This window comes from Trachypithecus francoisi, unplaced genomic scaffold (genome assembly GCF_009764315.1).
Source record: "Trachypithecus francoisi isolate TF-2019V2 unplaced genomic scaffold, Tfra_2.0 Lachesis_group6, whole genome shotgun sequence".
In the NCBI taxonomy this organism is placed as follows: Eukaryota; Metazoa; Chordata; class Mammalia; order Primates; family Cercopithecidae; genus Trachypithecus; species Trachypithecus francoisi.
This window is the reverse complement of record NW_022681471.1, coordinates 121,631,220-121,649,609: the sequence shown is the minus strand read 5'-3', so window position 1 is coordinate 121,649,609 and position 18,390 is coordinate 121,631,220. Positions and strand designations below refer to the sequence as shown.

The window sequence follows — 18,390 nt, the reverse complement described above, 5'->3', positions numbered from 1 at the left end:
AGCAGCAGGAACAGACTGAGATAGCATTTTATTATGGAATCTTTGGTCCTCATACTTAATGAATGGGCTTCAAGCATTTCGTTTGTTTTTAAATAAATGGGCTCCTTCCCTATAACTGACTTCATTTTCATCTCTTAAAAGTCAAGTTTTACAAGGCAGAACTGGAAAAAAAATCTCTGCTCAACCCTCTAAAGGGTCCTAGGTTTTGTGGCAGGATCACTGTGGATAATTAAGAGGCTGCTTATGGTTTTATCTAACCATTATTTTACAGTTTCCTCTGGTGACTCATGTGACTTAATTGCACAAAATGCTACTTAAACAGAAGATACTAAGTAGTGTGACAAATAGCACATGAATTGAGCTCCTGATTGTTCTCCTGCCATGCGTGAACAAAGGGTGATGATCTAGAGTCAGCACCTCATTTAGGAATGGCCATGTGTCAATAGTGACACAGGCTGGGCCTCACTAAGAAAGGTCAGATGCAGAGAATCCAAATGCATAATCATGTTGACAGATAAGAGTTTAAACAGATTATAAAATAAAATCCTAAGTAACGTATTTAGCTCTGCTACTCTAGAGAGTCAACTGTTAGAACTAGGTTTTTTTATATTCCAGAATAAATCTTCCAATAGACTTTTGTACCTTTGGTTTGAAAAATAACTACACACATGCTCTTATTTTGTTTCTACTTTGCCCAAGTTTAAGCCTCGTTGATCCTATAGGTAGATGGCATTTATTTGTTGAAAAACTACTCAGAAAAATTCTTACTTTACACAGAGAACTACAGAAGTGCTAGTGGCACTTTTATGCCCAATACAGCCCAGTGGATTATATAATATTTTCTTAAATTGCTGAAAAGATTTTTGCCAGAAATAAACCAAGCAGCACTCACAGACTTGATTTCCATACCAATGTGAAATCTTGACTATGCACATTGTTCAAAAGTGACACCATACTGAGGACAAAGATAGGATTTATGTATGGTAAAAAGGCAAGTGAATGAAGCTATAATTTTATTTCATTACTCTTAGTACATCCACAACTATTTCCACCTAAATAGATCTTTAAAATAAGCATACACAAGTATCGACTATTATCTACAATATTTATTGTAACACTTGAATAGAACTACAGGAAGCCCTTGGCACTGATAGAAAATATTGATTCACTGTTAGGTTACAAAAATTTATACATAGCAAAATTTAATGCTCTTTACATAAAAAATATTAGACTACTTAAACAAAACTTCCAAAAATTCCTGGTAATAGCTACCAGAATTAGAAAAGTAAAATTAGGCTTTAGACACTGCCTCTTCTAGAACACTGGACTCTGACAGCACCTCCACTGCTGGAAATAATAGTTAAATCTGTCATGCAACAGGAAAACAAAACACTAAGCTATTTTGGAACAACTGTTCTACACAGAAGTAGAGCTTCTCTTAATTAAAAAAAAAAAAAATCCCAAATAGGCATTTTTAGGCATTAACCAAAAAAAGAATCCAAATGAAATATTATACTTGATGTTCAATTTTAATAGCATCTTAAGGTATGCTTCCTTTCATTTGAATACATTTCTGCACATGTATATGTTATAAAATCCAGGAAACAGCCAAACCACAAGTTAACTCTTAACAATGAATATACATAGTTAACCCTATAGTAAGCAGCCCCTTTGAAAAGCACTGATGCACCCAACAGTTAATATGAATCATTTCATAAAGAACAACACAAAGTTTACCATCACTAATACCCAGTACCTACAGTCACTTAATGTTCTGGAACACAATAATGTAGAAGGCAAGTTTCTTTTGAAAATGGCTTAAACTCAAGCAGTTTTCTTGCTGAACATCAAACTTTATTATTCCAGAAACTAAGATTTAGATAAGAAAAATGAAATACCACCCTAATTTAAATTACCTAAGTATTCAAGTCTGTAAAAGCAGGAGGTTAGAGGTCTGTGGTCAATTTGCAATTAGGTTTTAGATAGTTGGTATGAAACTGTAAACTTAGTATCCAGACCACTGAAAAATGGTTTAGAATGGTGGTCATTTTAATAAGGTAACACTTCTTAATTAAAAACATTTATGGAACAAAATTCTGTGAAAGATATTTGGGTCTCTAGTTACGATATAAATTCTTAGAAATTTAAAGCAAATACTCATTAAGGCAGAGCTGACATTTCCCAAGAATAATGAAAATTGAATCAGTATTTTGTTAACATGAAATCTGTTACAAAATTGCTTCTGGAAAGCTTGTCAGTGAGTCCAGAATCCAGATTCTTTAATAGTAGGGTCAGCAGAATTGTAGCTAATTTTAGCATTATTGAAAAATATATTTCTGATTGACTCAGGAAATTAAAGGGTCCTGGACTTGGGAGGGAAAAGCTAATTTGAAAAGTCAGTCATAAGAATCACATTATCTTTGATCCAAAGCTTAATAAATGTCAGCTGTCAGAAATGGAACTTTCCATCAATTCCATTTTATTTCCTATGTAGATAACACTTACTTGAGGACAGATGGCATATATGTGAATTTATGGTGTTATCCCTTGATGCTGGCATGTCACAGGTCCCTATCAAGGGGTGTGACATATTCCATTAGTGTCTTGGTAGAATTGCCCTAGCAATAAATGTGAACATGCCACCACAGATTCCCAAAGTATAAACGATCATTTTGTCAAAGTGTTGCCTTTTAAAATGGCTAACATGAAACCTCCAATATTGTTCTAAAGAAAAAGATTTACCCACTGGAAGGTTTTCCTAGAGATACATCCCAGCAGCTTGAGACAGACAGTGAAGTGTTTGTACATCTACATTAGTTTGGTGGGATACACATCTGTACTGCAGAGCAGCTGTCTGATGATTTGTCAGAGCTGTAAATACGTCGGTCGAAACACTCTGGCAAATATTTATGTGTAAGAATTGAGTTGTTCTTTTGACCGAGACTGGATATCTTGCAGTTCCTGTTCTTCCTTTGCTTTGATATCCTGGTAAGCCTGCATTTTGCTCGCATCCTTTAAGTAAGCCCAGTTAGAAGACAGTATCATGAGGAAGTGGATCTGGAAGAGAAGGGTGAGCATGATGGCTAGTGAGCATGTGAGAAGGCAAAGCGAGGCGCTAGTTAGATTAGACGGACTTGACTTTAAAGGGGGCGAAGGTTATTCTGTATTAATACTCGCTCTACTAGCAGAGCTGTCAAATCCTGAAAGCATGCTCTACTAGTTGGCTTCGCATTAAAAGGCTGAAGAAAAGTTAGTACACAAACATAGTGAACTGGAAAAAAAATGGCCAAAGGTATTGTTAAGAAAAAGCAAAAATGAAATACAAGAGGGTGCTTTTTTTTTTTTTTTAACCATTTTGAGAGTAATTTTAAAGATTGATGCGGAAGTTCGGGAGCACATTGTATAGTTGAAATAAGTGTAGTGTGTGCAAAGACATTTTCTACCTGTAGATAAATCAATTCCCCCAAAGGCCTAAAAGCATGAACAATGTTTATTTTGAGTAAATAATTAAACTACATATTTAACATGGAAAAAATTAAGTGAATGTCAAAACCAAAATTAAGAACTATAAGCAAAGCATGCAGTCTCTCTGTTAACAAAATTTAGTTGTGAAACTACACTTTTCATTTTGTAAATGCCATTTCATTTCATAAAATGCAAAAATCCTCAGTATCATTCTTTACACTTGATGCGGCAAACACTTCTTTCCTATTTTCCTTGTATTTCCTGCAAAATAAATCTACATCTCAAGTTCCTTATAGTTCATACCTCCTTCTCAACATATTTGAGACCTTCAGGTCCAGACCTAGTTTCTCTTCCCGTTAAAATCTTGCATGCAGCTTGAGAACTAGCTATGAGGAAACAGTTATTACTTACCAAAACACACAATTTAAGGTTACCAATTTTGTGGGCTCTAAAGGAATGATTGTGTTGTGAAGGGGGAAAAAAAAAAACTATCCACATATAAATCCTTTTTTTCAGAGAACTGGGTGACCTTTTTCTTCAAATTTTCATCTGGCTTATTTGAGGGTCATTTAGTGGTGAACCATGTGATCATAAAAAAATTGTTTTAAATTTAGAACATATTTGCAAAGTATTTTCCAGAAGGTGTGACAAAACAATATCCAGATTAAATCCATTTCATCTTCAGCACTTGTTTTCATTTTCATCATTGAAACTGGTTATCAAGCAATCAAAAATAACAGAAAATGTTATTACTTCAAAGTGTTAATACTTCATTTAAAGATATTGCTCTCTAAAGTTTAAGTATGAGAACATTATTTTAAAGAGGATGCTCACCAGTGTCAGTAAATAACTGAATCCTTTTCAAAATGTGGAAACAGCCAGATCTCATTATTGTGTAATTCATGTACAGTAAGTCATCTTATTAATCTACCATGCAAGATGAGTTTACTAAAGCTATTTACAAATTACTGTAACAAAACTGCAGAAACCTAGACTCTGCTTTAGTCTGGAGTGTCAGTGATATTTCATGCTACAGAGCATAGCTCTCTAAAACTCCTTATGCAATTTAGAATTTAGTGCAGCAATCTTCCCGACTCTTAAACTTCAAAACCGCATAGTTATATGTAGTAGCCATCATGTAGATCAGCTGGTGGAAGAGAACAAAACAGGACAGTAAGATACAGGCAGTGAGGGCCAATGCCATGACACTTCTAAACTTGGGTGGGGACGGGTGCCTGCTCATAGTCTAAGGTGTTTCTTTTTTTCCTCACTTAAAATCACAAGAGACAATTTTCCTATCTAGCACACACAAACTTTTTCTCATCACATATGTAAAATGTAAGTCATTGGTTCTTCCCTAAGTTTATTAAAAGTACTTGGATGTGTTTGAAGAATAACAAGACAGACAGCTGGGTCAACAGCATGAGAAGGATGAAGCTAAATGCCTTAATCCCCTCATCTTTCCAAACCACCTGCTCAGCAGCAGGCAGTTATCTTTCCTACCTGTTGCTCAACCAAAAGAACAGGTCACCCCCATGATTTATGATTTTACAGGTGTTTTTTTTCATAGATTCTAAGGGGAAGGAATGATTTAATGGTCAGAAAAACCGGGAATGACTAATTTACAAGCAGCTGAGATTTTCCCCTTCCTCTACCAGTCTTAGTTGGTTTTCCTCAAATCACAAACCAAGCCCTCCAAAATTACATGTATACAAACATATACATACATAAGAGCGTGTGTTTATACAGTTGGTTTTCACTACTTGTAGATTCCGTATTTGTGACTGCCTACTTGCAAAGATTCATTTGTAACCCTTAATACTTGAGGCACTTCTTTTGCAGTTATTAGCAGACGTGCAGAGCAGTGAAAGTTGAGTTACCCAGTATGCACATTCCTAGCTGAGGTTGAACAAGACAACACTCTGCCTTCTTGTTTCAACTCTCAGACTGTAAATAAGTATACTCGAAATATATGTAGTGCCACGTTTTTAACATTTTTTTTGTGGGTGATTTTGCTGCTTAAAATGGCTCCCAAGCATAGTGCTGCAGTGCTGTCTAGAGTCCCTAAGCGCAAGAAGGTTGCAAACTGCCTGACCAGAGAAAATGTTCATTAGAGAAACTTCATTCAGAAATAGAGATAGTGCTATTGGCCATGAATTCAATATTAATCAACATATATATTAATAAGGTGTATTTTACACAGAAACACACAAAACAAGCTTATGTGTTGATAGGTTGATGAAAATGATGTGACCAGAGGCTCCCAGGAACCTAGCCATGTATTTCCCCAGGAGCAGTGGTCCAGCATTTGCTAATTCAGTGCTTCAGGTGACTTTATGGAACATAGCTACTGTGTATGAGAGTGACTATATAAATGTATATATATGTGTATATTTCCACTTGTAAATTAATCCTTGGCAAAGAGAAATGGGTAATGCCTCATGTGAGCATTTCATTTGTGTGCGACTGAAGTCATGAAGCTAAGTGCTCAGTGCAACAAGATAATATGTTTGGCCTAGCTGATAGGTGTTGATACCCTCTTTTCTTTCCAGAGTCCAAATTACATCACCTACAATTGGTGCCAAGGCAGCCAACTAATACTTCCTGCAAACTACATGTGGTAAGTTAACACAGGCGCCAGTTAACCAAGGTTGAGTGCCAGAATCATTGGCTTCAATAGGCTGGTAAAAGCTGGAAGGGAAATCTGTCATTTAGAGGCTAGAGGGAGGAGGCTAGACTAGGGTGGTCTTGGGGCCATTACTCACCAGGGCAATGACAGTGGCACCAGCTCCTGCACAGGCCACAATGAACAGGTGATAGGACATGTAAAACTACAAAAGAACAGGGCACCAACATAAGCATTTGATGTGTAATGAAATGGCCTACACTCATTCTGGGGTGCTGCTTCATCTGTCTCCTTTGCAGCTATTCTCTGCAAGACTGGGCACAGGCCTGCCTTCTCTTCATGCTCTGGCCTCATGGTGGAGTCACCTGAGGAGCTTTAAAAACTTTCTGATGCCCAGACTGCCCTCCAAATCAATTAAATCTGAATACCTAGGGGCTGGGCCTCAGCCATCAGTATAACATAGTGCTGCCTTGATGGCTGAAAGGTGCAGCCAAGGTGGGGAGCCCCTGCTTCAAGCCACTGCATATTATGGATATACAAATTGACAAGTTGGATAGGGTAGGAGCTGATTATTTCTGTAACTCACTGCTTTTTAAAAGCTTGCCAGGATTTTCTTAAATATACAAGCACCTACGAATGCATTTAAGAATTTTCCTGTATAAACAGTTACAAGCCAATGACCGAAGAATGTTCTAGGGCTGAGACAATTTAAACCAAAGTGTTAGGACACACTCCCTATTAAGAATGAATGAGAAATAGAGAAGTAGCCAAGTCATTCCAGAAATATAAATGATTAACTGTGGCCTCATTTATTAAAAATTGGGTATATACACAAATTCCTCTATGAAATAGAGGGACTCCTCTATGAAAATTAACTTACATCTGTTCTGTGACAGGTGTTCTACTTTGAAAATCTTTCTGAAGAGGTGAGAGAAGAATCTAGATATATTATTAGGTTTGTAGGTTTGGGTTCACCTCTAAATTATTGCCCAAAGGAAAAGCTCTCCACTTCTTGAGGATTCTCACCAAATGGGTTGGACCATATGAAGTGACCATTTTTGTAGGTCAAAAATGTCTGAATAGTGATGGTTACATATAGCTCAATCTTACATATAGCTCAATCTTAAAGAGTCTAAACAAGGAGCTTTCCTTAATAGCATTTTAATTATCTCTCTCCCTCTTTCTATAGCTAGGAGAACCCTTTTCTCAGCCTAATATTCAAGGGTTATTCTTATGAGCCCTCTGAACTGTGATGAGTTTACCTCGTTTGTGTTGCAGATGTTCTCCAGGGCAGAGCCGCATATTTTTCCCGGGAAAGCATTCCAAGGAATGATACCTGTAAAATGAACCCCAATAGGATGTTAGTACAAACTACAGTGCCTCATGTTCTTAATAGACCCCACCACTTTGGATGCCAGTTACAGTGTAATTGTAGGCTATGTTCTTCATTAAGAATTGATGGATCTGCTGTCTGCAGAACAAGCATTTTGGAATAAATAGCCCCATTTGAACAATAGGCCAAAAGTAAAGCCAACTAGTCCATAAGAAATCTAAACAGCCTGATATTTTTTTCCCCTACAAATTGTGCTTTATTCAGTGAGGGTTCATATTTGGAAGTTCGTATTTGTAAAGATTAATTTTCAAAGCCAGACCTTCCCTATAGTTACTGCAGGACAACCGCCTCATAAAGCATTTTATCACATTGAGGTCAAAATACATTTCCTCATGAATGTTGTGGTCTGTGGCCTTTCTGTCCAAGCTCTGTTAGTGGTCTGCCAGGAGTTCCAAAACTGCAAGTATACACTCGGAAACAAATTACAGGTTGACAGAGTAATTTATGTTTGTGGGAATCCAATAAAAAACTCTGGATTTGTACTTTGTCTTTGTTTTATATTCATTTTTATTATGTCTTATAAATGTATTAGAAAATACTTTTGGATTGAAAATCAAATTGGATTTTTTGTTTTTTGGAGACAAAGAGTCTTGCTCTGTCACCCAGGCTGGAGTGGACTCCCGTGATCTTGGCTCACTGCAGCCTCCACCTCCTGGGTTCAAGCGATTCTCTGCCTCAGCCTCCCGAGTAGCTGGGATTATAGGTGCCTGCCACCACGCCTGGCTAATTTTTGTATTTTTAGTAGAGACGGGGTTTCACTATCTTGGCCAGGCTGGTCTTGAACTCCTGACCTCGTGATCCACCCGCCTCAGCCTCCCAAAGTGCTGGGATTACAGGTGTGAGCCACCACGTGTGGCTGGAAATTTTTTAAAAAGAAAAACACTACTGTCCTTTACCCTAGAGGGTGGGACAAGCAGAGTCTATGATTTCTCTCTCACTGTAACCCTGAGGCTCCTCTGCAATGACAATTGTCCAATGGGCTGCTGCTTTTTTCCCCCTCTAATGCATAAGTTTGTGCTTAAACACTCCTAGGAGGTAAGGAAAGGAGTGTTAGAAGAAGAAAAGTCCTTATTCCTTTCATCCTTGACACGGGCCAAGAGTACATCTTTATACCTCAGAAGCATGGGAAATTGCCCCAAATTGTCAGTGAAACCATTAACTATAACAATAAATAGGCAAATATAGAGGATTTAAGAAGATGATTGCTGATTACCAAAATTTGTGGCAAAACACTTATTTTTAAGGAATAGGGGAATGATATACATTTAGATATTCATTTACAAATACTTTTAACAGCCAACTTTAGGCTCCGTTTTTAGCTCTATCATAAAGAACAGTGTTGTTCAGCCTTGGTCATTGTGAGAAGAGATTAGTCTGATGGATAGTTTCAAGCAAATGTAGTACTATGTTGTAAGGTAAGATGTTGAGACTAAGCCACATGAGAAAAACAGCAGAAATGAAATAGTCATCTCTCTTCAGAAAAGCTCTGGAAGGACAGTTATTTCCTCTTCAATTCTGATGAAAGCTTTCCCCCCACCCCTTGGTTGTTTCTGCCAGGAAAAGATTTCCTACCATCGTGGCTGGAAGCAGTAATTAGACTCCTCCCTTAGGATGCTGCCCTCTCTTACTCAGCAGCAAAGTCAAGTCCCAAATTAATTGACAGGAGGAGCCAGTGGTCTCTTCTGGGGCTTGTCACAATGAACCAATCTTAGATCCCTATTATAAGGATCTCACTCATTAGAAAATGTTTGAACTCGTTTCCAACAGCTGACGATGATTTTTTAAAAGTATATTCTGATGACTTTAAAATATGTCTGGATCTAATGTATTTTTCAGTACAGATGAAGTTTAAGCAGTTAGTCATTTTAAAAAGACCAGATTTGACGAGTTGGATGTGCAAATTAATTGAATTATACAATGTGTGCAATATTATTTTGAATGGAAAGTTGGATGTTATACAACTGAAAATAAAAAATATAATCTTTTTATAGTGGAGATCCAGAAGTCTTTTTTGATTGAACTGCATTATAAAGGAGTTTCGTATTATGAAAAGCTTCTTTTACTACACACTTAATATGAAAACCTAACGAAATCTTGACACCTAGCAAGCTAAAAGCCTCCCTGATGTTTCCACCCAGAAAACAGCATATTGAAGGGAAAAGTATAAAATTACTCTGATAGAAGGGATGAAACAGATCATGACAATTAAAAGGATGCTCATGTAATAATTAGGTCCAGACATATGCATGAGAGGACAATGAATTAATTGGGGGAGGGGTGAATTGGAAGTACCGTATTGTCGGATATCCACACAGATCTGCTCCACACCCGTGGTCCCGTTGGTCTGCGGTGACTTGATGACTTCACAAGTTGACCATATGTTGTAGAACATAAACACGGGCACCGCTGAGAAACCGAACACGCCCAGCCAGGCCACTCCGAGCACATAGGTGAGGAAAACGAACTAGGCCAAAATGAGAGGAAGGACAGTCATCACTGAAACAGGCAGATGTGTCCCCTGAGTAGAAGGATTGTGCATTTTCAGGCCCAATACTGACCTGTGGAACACATTGTGGGGACCCTCACCCCGGCATTGGCAGCAAGAAGGAAGAGCCAACAAGGGAGCAGGGGAAGTAAGAGCCAGCCACATTCCCCAGAGCTAGAAGATCTAGAATTGGAGTGCCTGAAGCAATGTCAGGGCCTTTCGGGTCACCCTTAACTAACAAGGACAGGAGACCCCAAGAGGTGATCTCACTCGTCCAAGGACACAGAGCTGATCAATGGCAGCCTCTCAAGAGGTGCTCTTTCTAAATATCCGTTCTGAAAATGCAGAACATCCTACATAACATGGGATAGATTCTGGATGCATTCCATATACCAGTGAATTATAACTTCATATTAATTTCTCAAATGTTACTTTATTTTTCATAACAGGTTGGCTCACAGAGAATAGCAATCGCCACAAGAAGCCCTCTCTCAAAAAGAACTTCTCTAGTTTCCTGATTCTGCAAAATTACCAAAACTTTCAAATAATCACGAACACAAGCTTAATGCACGATCTATAAAATTCTCATTTTCCTCTAGTTTTCTTTTGTCTCTAAGATTCACAGCAGCTTTGCAAGCAAAGCAGTGGCTTAGGGAAAAAGCTTCAGGTGTTCACCCACACACTGTCATGGGCGATTCCAGGAAGAATAGAATCCTGTTGCTTGGCTTTCCTCTGCCTTGACCACTTTTCAGAGAGCTTTGTAAGGTGGCCTCAAAAACATGGTATTTGTGTTCTCAGAAGGCACGCCCACAGAGGGTGTGGGCGAGGGTGTGGAGTGCTAGTTTGGCTTTTCTATTTTGAAGCTGATGGTGGAGACCTCATGGTCCCCACTAACTTTCTGCGCCACCGGAGATACCTGGGTAGTTGGAGGCCACCTCCTGATGGTCACAATGCCAGGAAACTGCAGAAACAAGACACTTTCCCTTTCACTGCAAGGAAGCATTTGCATCTCCAAAAATATTCAGAGAAGCAGATTTCAGCAGTTCCACCTCCCACTTCCTCCCACTGCTGCTCCAGACTAGGTTTCTTTCCCTTCAAAAGAAAACAGGACCTGAGCAGGAGGGAGCTGCTGGTTCTTGGCTTCAGTGAGCCTTCCCTTCTGTCAGAGGCCAGGAGTCCAGACGGAAGGCCACTATACCCCCACCAGAGAGCCCTGCTGCGGGCTGGCCCTATCATGGTGGCCTCCAGCGTCTAGAGCTGCTTCCTCAGTGAGTTCCTGGGCACAAGCCTTCCACACAGGACTGCGAAAGCAAAAGAAATATCTGGACCCCCAAATCACTAAGCCAAAGGGAAAAGTGAAGCTGGGAACTGCGACAGGCAAACCTCCCATTCTATCCCTAAACAAGATAGCAGAAAGATAAAGCTACATACCTCCCTCACAATTAGCCCACAGGGAAATCCCTCATGGACAAACGACAGACAGAGCTCAAAGTCATCCCTCTGAGGCTCATGTGAGACAAATGCGTATCTGACTACTTCCTCTCCCCTGTCATTTCAACAAGCCAGACCAGCTATAAGTGACTATTCCTCTACCTTCCTCTCCCATGTGAACTGTATATTCAATGAAAGGCTGATCAGAGACCCAAAAGAATGCAACCATTTGTCTCTCACCTACTTATGACCTGGAAGCCCCCTCCCTGCTTCGAGTTGTCCCCACCTTTCTGGACAAACGAATGTACATCTTACATTTATTGATTAATGTCTCACGTCTCCCTAAAATGTATAAAACCAAGCTGTGCCCCGACCACCTTGGGCCCATGTTGTCCGGACCTCCTGAGGCTGTGTCATGGACACATCCTTAACTTTGGCAAAATAAACTTTCTAAATTGGCTGATACCTGTTTCAGATACTTTTGGGTTCACAGGACTTTCTCGAAAAAAATCTGACGTAAGAGCTAAAAGCAGGCCATGCTAGGTGGGTTGGGGATCCCTCATGGTGTCCCCATCTCTAGGTGAAGTGCCACCGGCTCAAGTAGAAGCTCCTCTCCTCTCCACCAGGTACTGTGTCCCGACCAATGCTCAAAGGATCCAAAAATGTTAAACATCAGGCAGTGGATGACTTAATGCTGTGCCCTGTGGAAACTAGACCTCTTTTATTTTTGAAACTTGATGGGTAGAAGTGAGGGGGAAAGCTGTCATTTTTAAAGCTGTGAGGAGGTGTTTTTTCTTTTTTTCCTTTGGAGGAGGATTCCCACTATTTGTGGCTATTTTCCCTCTGCTCTTCACAGGCATTTTATTTAACAGCTGCCTCCTTCCCCCACAAAAGTAACCATTCCCCTGACTTGTACAGTAGTCTCTTCTTTGTATTTTTTAACAGCTTTATTGAAATATGATTTACTCGGAAACTCATAAATTAATTTACTCCTTTGTTCTATGAACTGAATCTTAAAAAACCAACATGAAATGAGGATCCTATTTGAGATTGGGGAGGTCCAAACTGGTAAAGAACTAAATCGTTCAGCAATTGGAGTGATGGGTTTCATCCTTGTAGGTAGTTTCTTTTCAGAACATGGTTTTCTGAAATCACATCAAATGACACTATCTGTCAAGACTATTATCTATCCTTGAGAGGGGTAGGTGGGCATGTGAGCTTAAGCCCGGCTGGACCGTTCTGAAGTCCCACAAATGGTCATTCTGGACAAACCTAAAGATTGGCATCTGGATCCATGCGGCTGATGATGTTCTGCTCAACTACTTCCTGGGGGTGCTGCTTCTCCTGGAAGGGGCAGGTGTGGTGTGGAATGCAGACTGTGGAGTTGGTCCACGGCTGATGTGAGAGAGCAAAAAGGACAATCCGGGCTGGGGAGGGGTTGGGGAGGGGCTGGAGAGGGGCTGGGGAGGAGCTGGGGAGGAGCTGGGGAGGGGCTGAGGAACAGGCCCCTGTGACGTGGCCAGGCCTGTGGACTCCAAAGGAGAGTTTCCCACATTGCAGTCCCCTTCTTGCAGCCCTGCTGTCCTTGGAAAAACTGTTACATTCATTCATAACCTCTATCTCCAGATTCAAGTGATTCTCCTGCCTCAGCCTCCCACATCCCTGGGACTACAGGCATGCGCCACCATGCCTGGTTAATTTCTGTATTTTTAGTAGAGATGGGGTTTCGCCATGTTGACCAGGCTGGTTTCGAACTCCTGAACTCAGGTGATCCACCTGCCTAGGCCTCCCAAAGAGATGGGATTACAGGCGTGAGCCACCACACCAGGCTGCCAATTCCATTTAGAAACTGAAATTCAATGTGCCAAAAATCAAACTCCATAAATACTTCTCCCCTCCTCCCCTCCTAGGCTCTCAATGGAGAGCCTTTTCCTCTTGGAAAAGGACCATTTTCTTTTGTGATGAAGCACTTTTGAACCCTGTTTTTTAATGACCCATTAAGATCTGTCATCCTCTAGACCAGAGGTCAGCAAATGCTATCTTACTGTAAAGAGCCAGATAGAAAACCGTTTAGGCTTTGCAGGTCACATATGGACTTTGTGGCAACTGGTCCAATCTGCATCATGCTTTGTAGCATGAAGGCGGCCATAGCTAATGTGCAAATGAATAGGCATGGCTATGTGCCAATCAAACGTTTAGGATCATCAAAACTAGACTTTCTTATAATTTTCATGTATCATGAAATACTCTTTTTTTCTAACCACTGAAAGATATAAAAAGCATTCTTGGCCAGGCACAGTGGTTCACACCTATAATCTCAACATTTTGGGAAGCAGCTTTAGCCAGGAGTTCGAGACCAGCCTAGGCAACATGGTGAAACCCTGTCTCTACAAAAGATACAAAAATTAGCCGAGTGTGATGGAGTGCACCTATAGTCCCAGCTACTCGGGAGGCTGAGACTGGAGGATTGCTTCAGCCCGGGAGGCAGAGGTTGCAGTGAGAGGTTGCAGTGAGTCATGATCACACCACTGCACTCCAGCCCAGGTGACAGAGCAAGACCCTGTCTAAAAAAAAAAATTCTTAGCATGATGGCTCACGCCTGTAATCCCAGCACTTTGGGAGGCTGAGGCGGGTGGATCACCTGAGGTCAAGAGTTCAAGACCAGCCTGACCAACATGACGAAACCCTTTCTCTACTAAAAATACAAAAATTAGCCAGGTAGTGGTGGCGGGCGCCTGTAATCCCAGCTGCTCGGGAGGCTGAGACAGGAGAATCGCTTGAACCCAGGAGGCAGAGGTTGCAGTTAGTGGAGATCGCGACACTGCCCTTGGAGACAGAGTGATACTCCATCTCAAAAAAAAATCTTAGCCTTGAGCTGTACAAAAACAGGTAGTACACCAAATTTTGCCCACAGTCCATAGTTGCTAACCCCTGTCTTAGACTATAAGCTGCTTGAGAAAGAAGGCTATGTTTGAATCTTTGCATCTCTAGTGGCTAGCAAAGCCCAGATAGGCGCTCTGTACAGCAGGTGCTGGTAAGTATTTACAGAAGGATCAGGACGATTTTCCATAGTCCATGTATGTCTTTATGGCCATGATCCATATTTAAAGACAACCAAAGGGGAGCACTGAGACCACATGAAAGTTATCTCCTTCTATAGTGGGAACCTGGCATTTGAAAAATCTTCAGCACCCTTTTCACTTTTACACTGATGAGAACATTTGATTTATTTCTACCAGCCATAGATTTTAATTTACTATCAATAACATGTTGAAGGTTTTTATAGTCCTAACTCTAAATTGGTAAGGCCAATATTTGTGTCATGGACCCTCCATCCATGCTCGATACCTGGTAGCTTTTGCCAAATACAAGGAAATACATCAAGGCATGGCTCTGGTTGTAAATCAAACAATCAGTTATCAGAGGTTCACACTCACCATTCCACTGATGCATCGGCCACAGGCAGTTGTTTTAAACTCACCGTGCAGTTCTTTCACTGCACTTGTGGTGTAAAAGCCTTCTGCCAACAGAATGATCCCATACAAGAAGAAAAAGGACGCAATTCCATAGATGACATACTGCATCAGTTGTATCCTACAAAGAGAAGAGATCCTGAACCATTAAATTCACTGCCTGGTAGTGACTATGTTTCTGGACGCTGGAGAGAGGACATGAGGGGGATGTTCCTGTGAGCGCATCACTTGCCCCACTGATGGCTTTGATGTACTTGTGGGGCATCCTGGGCGGCATCCCTGCCCACGTCCCAGCAACATGGGCCTTCCTTCCAAGGTGGGAATGATGTTTCCTTTGCTCAGGGCAGCATCCAGTTGTAATCTTTTAATCCTTACCTGAGTCCTGGGCGGCAAGGGTTAGAATCCTCATTTTGCACATAAGTAAAACACAGGCATTGAGGAGTTAAGCTCCTCATCAGAGGATACACAGTTAGTGGCAAAGCCAGCATCTGAACCCTGGTCCATGACAACATGTTCTTTCTGCCCTATCAAAATGCCTCCCAACTAGGCCTAGTGGTTCATATCACTCTGATAAAACCCCTAAGTAGGCACTCAGGGTTTCTTTAGGGGGTAATTTAGGGAGATGTTTTTTGCATTGTGACTCCCACCACACGAGTAGTAGTAGGTTGAGTAAGTTTAAGATACAGAAAGTTAATTCACAATGCAGTTTGTCTCACAAAACCTAACGAAGATGGATGACATGTCCTCAGCCTTCGGCTGCCCATTGGAATCACCTGGGGAGCTTGGAAAATACTGGTACCTGGATCCCACCCCCAGAGATTATGTCCTAATTGGTCTGGGGTAAGGTATGGGAATTTTTTTAAAGCTTCTCAGAGGTTTGAGAGCCACAGATTGAGATCACTACCTAATTAAATCAATACATCTTTCCCAGGTTCAGTCTTGGTAAACATTTCTTCTTTGCACATAGCTGGCACTCAGTGAGTCCCTTGTCCTGCTTGAGCCCTCCTTATAATCTCCCCAACCTGTGTTCATCTCTTTGGAGGTCATTTGTGAACGGATAAGAAAGAATAAAATTCCCTAAGGACTGAAGAGTCTCCAACATGACTCCATGACCATTCCATAAAAATTCATTCATGTCTTTTTTTCAGTCTGGTAAAGAAGCTTCTTATAATCATGACACATAAACACTGGAACTTTGAGATTCAAGGGAAGAAAAAGAAACGGTGAAGGAAATGGAGAAAGGGGAAGACATGTGAAGAAAATAAGTAGTTTGCTGCTGAGCTTGCACAGTTATGAGAATCTATGCATGGGAGTCACTGTGACTCCATTGAGAATGTTTCCTGAAAGAAAGGCAGAGATCTGCTGCTAAACCCCTGGACCTTCCTCTCTTCTGCAATGGAGGATGCCCTGGGATCTGCTCCTCTGCTAGAAGAGTTAATGTTAAAATACTGCTCCTGGAGGCTCAGAGTTGGGGTCAGTCCTTAACAGGGCTCCTACCATTCCAGAGATGGTCACTTCCTGGGAGAAAGCCAGAGGCATCTGTTACTTGGGAACAATACAACTCTGTTGAGACAATCGGCAGCATCACCTATCACCATGTCACAGCCCCCCATGTCCACAGCTACCATGTGTGAAGTGTCCTGTGTGCATACCATGCCATTCCCAACATTCCCAAGTAACATTCCACCCTGGGGCCTAAACATCTACCACATTCTAGGCCCTTTCTTTTTCCTTCTCTCATGAACCTTTTTCTATCTGCATAAAGTGAACTTTAAGTAAAAGCATTCATTTTCTGCCAGGAGAGCACACTGTAGTCTTTCTGAAAAACATCATGAGGTGGTTGCATCTTAGATACTTTTTTTTAAAAAACAAAGTATCACTCTGTCACCCAGGCTGGAGTGCAGTGGCGCCATCCTGGTGCACCGCAACATCCACTTCCTGGGTTCAAGTAATTCTCCTGCCTCAGCCTCCTAAGTAGCTGGGATTACAGGCACACACCACCATGCCCAGCTAAATTTTTTTTGTATTTTTAGTAGAGGTGGCGTTTCACCATGTTGGCCAGGCTGGTCTTGAACTTCTGACCTCAGGTGATCTGCCTGCCTCAGCCTCCCAAATTGCTGGGATTACAGGCATGAGCCACCAGGCCAGGCCTTAGATACATTTTTAAAGGGAACCGGATACTTACACCTCGCTCAGCAAGGCATGGTCACTGGCGTTGGTGGAGAAGTGTTGCTCAAGAATCGCCACGGTGCCTGCGAGAGCCACATGCCCACAGCCGCAGAACAAGGCCACCCCGGAGAAGCAGAGGATGGTGGCCACCAGGGAGGCGTAGGGAACTCCTCCCAGACACTTGATGCAGCATTCAAAGCAGCCTGGACCCAAAGGAGAGAAAATACAGCCATTATGGGCAAGAACGCCTCTGGTCTTCAAGAATACCACATATTCACAGAGAAGGCTTTAATTATTCCATCTCCCCTCTCATGCTCTATGGTTAATACTTCGACATCCCAAGGGCCAGTGTGGTAGTTACCGTGATCTCACATTCTGCAGTGAGGACCCTGAGGCTCCAAGAGAGAATGTAACTTAATTTGCTCAGAATCTGGAAGGGTAGCGAATGGCAGAGCAGTCAATTGACAAAGAGTTATAAGGTAGTTACAATTCTAGAGCTTCCCTGATTGACTGAGTGGTGGGGCAGTCCTGCTCAAGTGCCTATGAGAAGCACTCATTCCACCAACACAGTCAAAAGAGGACAGCAGTGAAGCTGCAGCTCTGTGAAGAAAAACAACAGTCAGGTCATCTCCAGCCTCACAGTTCTGGGGTTTCAATACGTCTGCTGCTGTAGCAACCAACGGCTTTCCCCAAGCCCTGGACCTCCTGGGCAACTGGGAGAATCCGATACAGCAATTATGCCGTCGCCCGGTCCAAACAAATAGCAAGGTGATTGTTTTGGAAAGGTCACAGGTATTTTGGTCCCTAATTCAGTGAAGTACAAGGTCACCAAGAGCCACTCAAGTTTCATTCAAGTTGACATCAGAAATTATCTCAAATTTTTAATAAAAACGCTTCCCTCCAGCCCAGTCAGCTCAAGCAATTCATTCACAGTCCTCCTCCTCCCCGGCTTCCACCTTCCCCAACACACACGTTCAGAGTCAGAAACCAGAACTGGTGGGTGATATTTAAGTACTGGAAGGAGAAAAAAGAACAGAAGAAAAAAAACAAAACCAAAATGAACATCCATGAAGTGGAATGAAGGAGAGACAGCCGTAACTCACTGTTAATCTTGAAAAGATGAGACTTGTATTCATTTTTAAAATAAACTTTTACTTGAGATGTCCATAAAGACCTGCCCGAGGGGCAGAGCCAGGTGACATTTTCAGTTTGGAGACATTTATGTTTCAGTAAAGGCAGCACTGGCCTCGGGATAATGTCAGTACCTCTCCTAACCTCCCGTCCCTGTTTATATTATCCAGACCCTTAAGTAAATGGCTTGTCAGGGAAATTGAACTTTAAACGCATT

General features: G+C 41.4%; 1 protein-coding gene across 8 annotated transcripts in view; it reads right to left on the bottom strand.

The window, feature by feature from the left end:
* Positions 1-996: 996 nt before the first annotated feature.
* GPM6B (glycoprotein M6B) overlaps positions 997-18,390 on the bottom strand; it is a 168,306-nt gene continuing 150,912 nt past the window's right edge. For 4 of the 8 annotated variants that reach the window (XM_033201566.1, XM_033201562.1, XM_033201565.1 and 1 more), the window contains 6 exons: positions 17,059-17,245; positions 14,838-14,994; positions 9,777-9,948; positions 7,354-7,427; positions 6,231-6,296; positions 997-3,057 (listed from right to left, as the gene is read on the bottom strand). In XM_033201566.1, the coding sequence (XP_033057457.1) occupies positions 2,908-3,057; positions 6,231-6,296; positions 7,354-7,427; positions 9,777-9,948; positions 14,838-14,994; positions 17,059-17,245 (806 nt within the window). In that variant the 3' untranslated portion in view covers positions 997-2,907. Of the gene's footprint in view, positions 4,613-6,230; positions 6,297-7,353; positions 7,428-9,776; positions 9,949-14,837; positions 14,995-17,058; positions 17,246-18,390 lie in introns of all 8 variants that reach the window. The other 4 variants (XM_033201568.1, XM_033201563.1, XM_033201567.1 and 1 more) reach the window with 2 other exon arrangements.